This window comes from Echinops telfairi, unplaced genomic scaffold (assembly GCF_000313985.2).
Source record: "Echinops telfairi isolate 266 unplaced genomic scaffold, ASM31398v2 ScPeMD7_7424;HRSCAF=8462, whole genome shotgun sequence".
NCBI lineage: Eukaryota > Metazoa > Chordata > Mammalia > Afrosoricida > Tenrecidae > Echinops > Echinops telfairi.
The window spans coordinates 59,586,494-59,596,424 of record NW_022111324.1 but is presented as its reverse complement, the minus strand read 5'-3'; the positions used below and the strand labels follow the sequence as shown (position 1 = coordinate 59,596,424).

Sequence of the window (9,931 nt, the reverse complement as noted above, 5' to 3'; positions counted from 1 at the left end):
GCACATAGATCTATTTCCTCATCCTCATATATAAATAAAGTTTCATATGTACATGTCTTTATGTAGACCTTTATAAATGCCCTTTGCCTCCCAGCTCTTTCCTGTTTCCCTTGACTTTGCTCCTGTCGTCAGGGATCTTTTCATCTGCCACTGGCAACACTTAGTTTTTGAGAACCCTTGTAAAGGGCTCTGTAAGTCAATGGACATGGTTATCAGAGCTGCCAACAAAGAAGGAAACTGAAGAATCCGTTGAACGATAGGCTCTTTTGTCAACATACAATAGCAGTGAAGTACATATGAAAGTGAAATAAACATTCTAAGGTCATACTGAAAGAAGTTTGTGTATGTGCGTGTTGAGGGATATCATATAGGACACAAGTCCATGAATTTAAACCCACACATTCCTGGGTAATTGCCACCTTGATGGTCATACGAGATGGGAAAGGTAAAATAGACATTCTTAAATACAATGTTGTCAGATAAGGTACCCAGTAAGTTTTCATACATACAGTCAATATAATCCAGAGTGTCTAGAAAGTTGGGAACATAGTATATTTTATTTTTAGATTTAACAGTTGGACTCATTGCTTTAAATTGAGAAGTATTTTATCTGAAAAGTTATATTGAGGTCGAAGAAAATGATCTCCTTTGAAAATATAACAAAACATACTTACTGTATATACTCAAGTATAAGCTGACCCAAATATCAGCTGAGGCACCTAATTTTACCATAAAAAGCGCATTTAAAATGTGCTGGAAAGCTCTGCTTATACAGAAGTATCTATGGTACCTTGTTTTCCAACTTTATGGACCTCCTAAATTTCAAATATATCTAAGGATTTCCAGTACCTCAACAGGCTGCGTTATGTCTATTTCTGTTTAATGGTCTCCTTCTGCCAGAGGTGACCACTGACTTGGGTCAACATAGATTTGTTTTGTCACTTCTTGAGCTTCTTAGAAGTGGATTAATACTGTATAGAGCACATTGATCTAAAGAATGTAAAAATTAGAATACTAAAAAATAAGCATACATGGTGTATAATTCCATTTGTGTAATAGATGCAAATGAAATTATACAATATGTATTCTTGTTGTAGATCCTTGGATAGGTCACATGATTTGTGTTTACCACTGGGTTGGTAGTTTGAGTCTAATAAGTGGCACTGTAGAAAAAAGGCCCGGAAGATTAATCCACGTTTTGAGTGTAGCAGACCCTTTTAATGCCGTATAGTATTCTGTGTCTCTATAAGAAATTTATTCTATTGATTATTATGTATGTTATTTGTAAGCTTTGTCTATTATAAATAAAGCCCCTATGAACATTCTTAGACGTATTTCTTACAGATACATATCAAGAAGTTGAGTCATGGAAGAGTTAGCTTTGATCCAATTCGCTGCCATTGAGTTGAGCCCCAGTAGTGCAGTGAGTTAACATATCAGGATGCTAATCACAAAGTCTGCAGTTCAAAACCACCAGCCAGTCCACAGGGGAAAGATGAGATTTTCTATTCCTGTAGAGAGTTACAGTCTCTGAAACCTGAAGGGGCAGTTTTACCCTGTTCTTTTGGGTTGCTATGAGTTAGCTTTTATTGACACTACTAAAAATTTTCCAAAATGATGAACTGATTTCCACTTAGATTAGCAAGTCTGGTAGTTCCGATTGCCCTGCATTCTCAGCAACACTTGGTATTGTTTGTATGAAAAACCAAGCCAAACTCACTGTCATTGAGTCAATGCTGACTCATCGTTACCCACTAGGACAGAGTAGATCTGCCACAGTGGGTCTCTGAGGCTGCAAATCTCTATGGGAGTGGAAAGCCTCATCTTTCTCCCGAGGAGTGGCTGGTGGTTTTGAACTGTTGACCTGGTGGTTACTTCCCAGCATATAACACAAGGTCTCCTAGTCACATTGATAGTACTGTTTATTTACACATATATATTGTTTAAAAATAAATCTCACTGAGAATTTTAGTTTCCTCTTAGGATAATCCTAAACATACAGATTTGAAACTATATTGTTCTCATTATATTACTTATCTGTTACCATGTAACAAATTATTCCAGAACTTAACAATTTAAAACAATGGACATCTCTTAGCCCGTAGCATTTCTGAGCAGGTGAAAGATGAGGCTGCCTGTCCTGGTAAAGATGTAGTCTTGGAAACCCTGGGGAGCAGTCCCTGTCCTGTAAGGGTTGCTATGAGTTGGAATCAACTTTATGCCTGTGGGTTTTGTTTTTCTGGTTTTGCTTACTGTTTCTCAATGTTGGGAATTCGGGTGCAGCTCAGCTGGATGGGCTGGCTTAGAGTCTCTCACAAGGTTGCAGTAAAGCTGTGACCTGGGTCTGCAGTCATCTGGTGAAACAACTAGGGCTGGAGAATCCTGTTCCACAGTCATTCATGTGATTGTTGGCGGACCTTACTTCCTCATTAGCTGTTAGAACACATTGTAAACCCTTCACAATGTGTTAGCTTGCTTCTCCCAAAGGTAGTGAACTGAGAGCCCACATGAGCAAGCATGAGTGCCCACGACAGAAGTCACATTCTTTTTTCACAACCTCATTGTAAAGGTACCACACCTGTTACAGTGTGGAAGAACACTGCATAAAGATGTGAATACCTGGATCCTTGATGGCCAACTGGGATATAACTGGATGGTGTGTGTGTCTGTGTGTGTGTGTTTGTAGAGCAGGGTAGGGCTTAGAGTTAGGGAGCTAAAATACATATAAGATATAATTTACAATTTAAGCCGTTTTAAAGTATAATAATTCCCTAGCATTTAATGCATCCATATGTTGTGTAGTCTGTCACTATTATCTAGCTCTAAAACATCTTCTTTCCTCCAAAAGGCAGCTTCATGCCATTAAGTAATTCCACTTCCACCCACTCGCTCCACATAAACCTCTGTTCATCAGTGATCTCGCTCTCTGAGCTTTCCTATTCCAGATCTACATGTAGAGTCAGTTGTACTACAGTATGTGGCCTTTTGTGTCTGATTTATTTTATTGACTGCTTTCACTTTATTGTTTTTGATGTTCATCCATATTGTAGCCTCTATCAGTACTTCATTTCTTTTTGTTTGGATAGATGTCGTTGGTTTATATGCACACAGAGATCCACTTTCCATGGAGTTGATCTCAACCCACAGCAGCCCTATAGGTCAGTAGACCTGCACCATAGTGTTTCTGAGACTGTCATTCTTTATGGAAGCAGACCACCTCGTGGGTTCCCTGGGAAGCAGCTGATGGGCTTGAACCACCATCATCTTGATTTGCAACCCAATGCTTACCTTTGGTGTACTACCAAGACTCATTTATCCTTTAGTTGGTTTACCATAGTGTTAAAAATCCTCTATTTTCTGAATGCTTTTCTATTTAGTTTTATCCATATTGAAAATGAGATACCGAACTCTCCCAACATTATTCCAGAAGTAGTGTTTCTTTAAATTCTGCCAGTGTTTGCTTCGTGGATTTTGAGACCTTGCTATTTGCTATATATGTAGTATGTTTATAATTGTTTATCTTCTTGATAGGTTGACCCTTTTACCAACACATAATGTTCTTTTTGGCCTCATGTACCTATATTTTACTTAAAGTCTACTTTGTTGAAATTAGTGGTACACCCCCTGCTTTCTATTGCTTATTATTTGCAGAAGATAACCTGTTTCTCTTCCTTTTACCTTCAACCTGGCTATGTGTCTGCATGGAAAGTGTGTCCCGTGTACATAACCAGTGTGCAGAAACCCATAGAACCCCATCTAACCTCTATGTCCCATCTAACAGCTGTACACTTGACTTTAAAAAGGTTTTCGTGAGAACCAGTCTTCTAAAAACCTAATTTATAAATGATTCCATATGGAAAGGATTTTCTTAGTTCCACTTGTATTCAGAGTCGTAGTAAAATTTTTCTGTTTCTTTGTCATTGCATCATGGGAGAAAGATGACGTTTTTCTACTCCCATAAAGAGTTACAGTCTCAGAAACACACAGGGCTAGTTTCTACCCTGTCCTGCAGGGTGGAATTGATTCAATGGCTGTGAGTTAGTTCGAATTTTATCATTGAATAAGGTCTCCAGGTTGCAAATGGACAGGCTTACATACAACCCATAGTTATAAACCAGCCCACATAGAGGCTTTTTAGGAGCCCTGGCAGCATAGTGGTTGAAAAGCTGCAGCCTCGGCACCCCGGGAGCAGTCCTTCCTTGTCCTCCAGCAGACGCGCTAGGAGTTTGGCGGTTTGGCTTTTCTTTGGTTTGGTCATTGACTGAATGCAGGCAGTCTCCAGGTTACAGATGGGCAGTCTTCAACCAATAGTGAGGAAATAGCCTACATCAGGACTGTCACAAATTGGAAGTACATACAGTGACTCATAATATCAAAGAAGGGAGGCGTACGTATCGAAACATTGTTAATTCTGTATTATTGTGTTACGGATGCTTTGGTGTATGTGGAAGTGTTTCTTTAGTGTTTTTCGTATAGAAAGGTTCACTAACACTATTTACCACAACACATTTATTTGACTGACAATAGATAAAAGCCATATTTAACTGTCTTGACTTACACACATATTCGACTTACAGACAAGCATAGTAATGGTATGCATTCATAATCCAGGGGTGGTTTGTTTGCAATCTGGTTACGGAATAGCCAGGAGCAATTCCATCATTTATAACAAAGATTGGGAAAAAATGAAGTATCTGAGCAGTCTGAAAAGTATCAAGAAAGTAAGGAAAGAGAAGTCAATGTTACTGATAAATTTATTACAGATATTTCCCCCCCAGAAACTCATTGAGGTGTAGTTTCTGTCAGTGTATAGTCACGTATTCTAAGTTCAAATATGTTTTATTTTTTGAAGATTGAAAGTAAGGCAAAAATTAAGTGAGTTCCAGTTTTTGCCCAATGTGGCTGTAGTGCTTGAGTATTTGAAGCATACATGGATAATTAACAGCATGAGCATCATGCTTTCTCTTGATGGGACGCAATTCTAAGGTTACTCATGGATTTCTTGTTTTCTGTCATCTTAAGCTTAGAACCTTGGGTTTTATGCTACTGGGTTTTTTCAGTTTTTTAATATTTTCAGCCTTTTTACTTACATAAATGTAATAAAATGCTTGTTTTAATAGATTATAGACCATTCTAAGAAGGACTAAGGTGAGTAGTTTTAATATATATTTGTCCAAATAGTATTTGCAAATCTTTTATGATTTGGTATTACACAAAAATAAAAACCTGAAGTATACTATTTGGTGGTTTCTTTGCAGCCTCTCGTATGGAGATTTTGAAGCACAGAGGGAAAACAATAGCTAAGGAGCTTGGGGAAGCCATGAAGGTAAAAGCTGTGTGCTAACAACTTATAAAATGAACAAAATGTATGGCTAGGTAGGATACTTTGAACATCTGCAGGAATTCTCAGTAGTCTTTCAGAGATCTCTAATGAATTTATTAAATGACAATAATATTTTGGATTAACTACCACTTAACAGGCACCTACTCCGTACCAGATAGTTATTATATATCTTTGAATTCTGAGTATTAGCAGCCTATCAAACAACTTTTGATGAGATAGAATATAGCTGGCATGTATTGAGCACTTGGCATGGGTTGAAGCTCTTGGCTGCTACCAAAAGCCCGCAGTTTGAACCTCCAGCTTCTCTGCAGCAGAAAGACCCGTCAGTCTGCTTCTGCCAAGCTGTGCAGCCTTGGAGCTCTGCGGAGAGTTCTGTGTGCTCGCCAGTGGTGCTGTGTTAGGGGCCCATACGATTCAGTGTTTCGTTTTCGCTAGTATGGGTCAGACACACACACCTTCTCCCTTCTTTACATGGATTATCTCATTTAATCCTTGCAGTGAGCTTACAAGATAACATACTGCTATTTCGCACTTTACGGATGAGGAAGCAGGCACAGAGAGGTGAAGTTGGTTGCCCAATTAAGTAGCCGAACCAGGATTTGAACCCTAGAATTCTGGCGCCCGAACTGTGCTCTAACCACTATCTACCATACTACATATCCTTCCAGTTCCTGAGATGGTGCCATTTTACAGGAGCAGACAGCCTTCTGTTTCCCCCAGTGAGTGGTGCATGTGTCAGCTTTGCGCCTAACCCACTGTGCCGTAGCCACTGTAGGAGTCCTACCAGTACTGTCGTCAGTTTGTTTGTAGTCTTGAAATTCACTTTACCCTCGATAGGAAAACGTTTGGGTTTCTACTATATGGAAATGATTTTTATAAAGTCTTTCTCCAGGACCTCCTCTGTTCTGGTGATAATTCTTGTGTGATTTGTAATGGTCCCATGGTGTTCTGTGATACCAAACTCTCGGCGACCCTACACGGGACATCTTTATGGGAGCAGACAGCTTCAGTCTTTATCCAGTGGAGCGGCCTAGTGGGTTTGAACCATTTACCTTTTGGTTAGCAGCCCAAACTTTACCTGAGTCCCCTGCCAAACTGTTTAGCTAGACCAAATGCAGCCCACTGCCTGTGTTCATGACGAAGTTTTACTGAGGTCTAGTTACATCTAGTCCTTGGCTTTCCTGGCTGTGGCCGTTTTGGTGCTATTATAGCAGAGTTGAGGAGCGGTGGTAGAAAAGTATGTATGGCCTGCAGAGTCAAAAGATTTCCTATGTGGACCTTTACAGGAGAATTATACTGAGCTCTGCTCTTAATGATAGAGATTTCTCAAATGCCAATTATCCTAAAATTAGTATATGAAAGTTCATTTAGACATTTGTCCCTTAACTCTGGATTTCTATCACCTCCTACTTTGCTTTATTTCACCACCAAAACATTTTAAGAACCCCCAATATTTCTTAATCTTATTTTTCACTTAAAATGGCTCATCTATTAACTAGAATTAGGAAGATAGCTTTGCATATTCATGACCCCCCAAATTTGGTCTCAGCAAAAGGCTGACTCAAAGATTAAACTTCCCGAGTGTTATAGCTGTCTCTGCTTGTGCCTCTGAACGGAGACTAGCTTTAAAAGTGTTACTGTTTTTCTTTTCACAGTGTTTGCCTGCATTAATTGAACAAGCGGATGGATTTTCCCAAGTTTTAAAGATGCAGCCTGTTATTCAGCTTCAGAGGGTCCATCAAGAAGTCTTTTCCTGTTGCGACAGGAAGCCAGACGGCACACCCCAGAGGTTTCTAGCACAACTAGAAACCACACCACCAGAGACCGCCGCCTGGAAAACCACTAACGTGGTGCAGAGAAGAAAGAGACCCAAAGACTGTCCTCAAAGAAAATGGTATCCACTGCGGAAGAGGATCAGTCTGGATACATAGACTCCTTCCGTTTATCTTGGGAGCTGAAGACACGTGTTCTCAAATAGATTACAGACTAGATGGGCCTTCACTGAACAACAGACAGCTCGTCAGCGATTCTGTGTGCCGAGATAGCTGTAATGTTTCTTCGTCATTTCCCCTTCAGAAGATGCGAGCGTGACTGGTTTTTAATACTGGCCAGAGCCCATCTCTTGAGCAATAAGAATGCGAACTTTTATTGTCGCTTAATGCTGCTCCTAGGGAATTTTGTGAGCGAGGTATTCTGTTGTACTTTCCTGGTGTGCATATTTCTGTAAAAACACAAACCGTGAGGCGTTCTCGTTAGACCTAGTGTTGAAAAGCTGTCCTCACTTCTGCACAGCAGCGGGTGCAGGTTTTTGGTTTTGTTTTAAGATGCAATTTGACTTAGCAAGTTAATGTGTAAATAACAAGAATGGCTTTGACTTTGTTACTCGGCTACTTTAGATGTGTGAGGTTCATTTAAGGAGTGTTTGGTTCTATTTTGTAAGATTTACGGAAGAATATTATTTGTGCAGAAATTACTCTTACCAAAAAAACTGACACGTAGTTAATGTTTACTGTCTACGCTTTTTTTTTCCGAAAACCTTTTAACTTTTAAACATAATTTAACTTGGAACTACCGTATATACTTGAGTATAAGCTGGCCTGAATGTCAGCCGAGGCACCTAATTTTACCACAAAAACTGCATTAAAAATGTGCGGAAAAACGGCTTGTACACGAATATATATAGTTTTTTTTCTGGATTTATCAGTATTTCTAGGTAGATAGTTCTATCCTAAAATACAGAATTAGATTAATACATTGACAACTTGTTGCAGAGGTCTTTTTGTGAATTTATATTGAACTAGTTTACATTTAGAGGTAATTATATCTCAAATATGTAATCATTGGTAGAAATCTGAGAAAACCATCTCACCTACACCTGTAGCATTTCACTAAGATTTATTACTATTATTGCATCTTTCGCTTACATTGTACAATGTAGGAAGCACCATCCAATTGTCAACTCTCCCTCTTGTAGATAGTGGTACTATCAGCCACTTCCAAAGGCATTTACTAATCCCGAGGCAGGAAAATATGAACTACTTAAGCTCGTTTTGTCTTAATTACAAATGCTTAAATCTGTCAGATCTGTCTCATTGAAGAAAACAAACCTCCTTCTCTGTGCTCTTATGTTAAGTTACGTTGGAGAGCTGTTTATTAATAATTTTTTAATTAAAATATACAAAGGCATTTTGATACTCTGAGTTTTTAGTAATGGTCTTGAGTGTTTTTGACCCAATTTTAGTTGACCCAATTTTAGTTTTTGACCCAGTGTCAATACCTGAATTTCAAAACACTGAAAATTTCAAAACTAGATCTTTTTGTTCCAGAACAGTGCTGGTAACTCTCATTGCACTAAACTCCCATAAGGTATGTTTCGCCTCAAAAATCCCCAAACTTGCCCTGATGGGTCTGGTAAAGAAGGGAGGGAGGGAGGATGTGATTCAGTTGTTAGTGAGGGTTAACAGGGTTACTTGGGATTGCCATTCAGCTCAGGTCTCAGAAGCAGGAGGAGGGAGGCCCTCACTCCAGCCTGAGAGCAGATCCAGGAGTGGAGAGCATCCTCTGGACCCTGAGATAGATCCCTGCTCATTGAACCTCCTTGATCCAGGAGGCAGCTTTGTCACCAGAGGAGCAGCTGTCGCAGAACCGGAGACAGGGCAGAGATAGAGTGGTGGACTTCCCAGCCCACAGAACAAGTGTGTTAGGGCAAGAGGCTGGCTTGTGGAGTGGGTTGCCTCTGGGCACTTACTTGGAAGAGCTGGGTTTGTTGACCACATGGGGCTGGAGCTGAGTAACGTCAGGTTGAGGCCTACAGTGGAGTGGCATGCCCTTTGAGCATTTATTGGCAGCCATAAGAGTTCTGTAACATTGCCCAAGTTGGGCAGAGACCAGGCCAAGAGGCTGAGAGCCAGAAAGAGGCCTGTCTAGAAGTTTGCAGAGAAATTGTTTTGACTGAACAACGATCATGAGCATTTCTCCCTTGAATTGCAACCCTAATAAACCCCTAATTATGAATATTGTCTGTGAGTTCTGTTATGACTATTGCAATGATAAACTGACTTAAGAAAATATTCCTACCCTTTTAAGAGATGCACACTGAGATATATAGTTTAATGGCATGATATCTAGGATTTGCTCTGATACACACCGGCAAAGAAGGAAAAATCATAAGCATATAAACAAATATAAGAACCTTAATGTTAATTCTGAGTGGTAGATATCATCTTTTTTACCTGTTTAACTTCAATTTTTAAAGAGATGTGCTGTTTTATTGTAAAGATCCAGACAGCTGAGACTTGAACACCTTGTGAAAGTCCAAAATTGCACTCCCCAGTTGGAACATAAATTGGAATAAAACACTTGGAATGTGTTGGCATTGTGACCTGAGAGAAACATGACTGATAGCAATGATAATACTAGGCAAATATAAATAGTAAGAGGACAAATTGTATTTTAACGCAGACTAAGAAGTGAAGAGAATGAAAGTAGTTAAGAAAAATAACAAGTCAAGCAATGAATGTGCAAATGTGCTTTATACAATTCATGTATGTATGGATTGTGATAAGAGTTGTATGAGCCCCTAATAAA

General features: G+C 39.4%; 1 protein-coding gene across 1 annotated transcript in view; it reads left to right on the top strand.

Moving 5' to 3' along the window:
* The window catches only part of NSL1 (NSL1 component of MIS12 kinetochore complex), a 38,641-nt gene extending 29,283 nt beyond the window's left edge, over nt 1-9,358 (top strand). The window contains exons 5-6 of the mRNA XM_004700144.2: nt 5,259-5,326; nt 7,000-9,358. Coding sequence (XP_004700201.1) covers nt 5,259-5,326; nt 7,000-7,275 — 344 coding nt within the window. The 3' untranslated portion in view covers nt 7,276-9,358. The remainder of the gene's footprint in view (nt 1-5,258; nt 5,327-6,999) is intronic.
* The last annotated feature ends 573 nt before the right edge of the window (nt 9,359-9,931 follow it).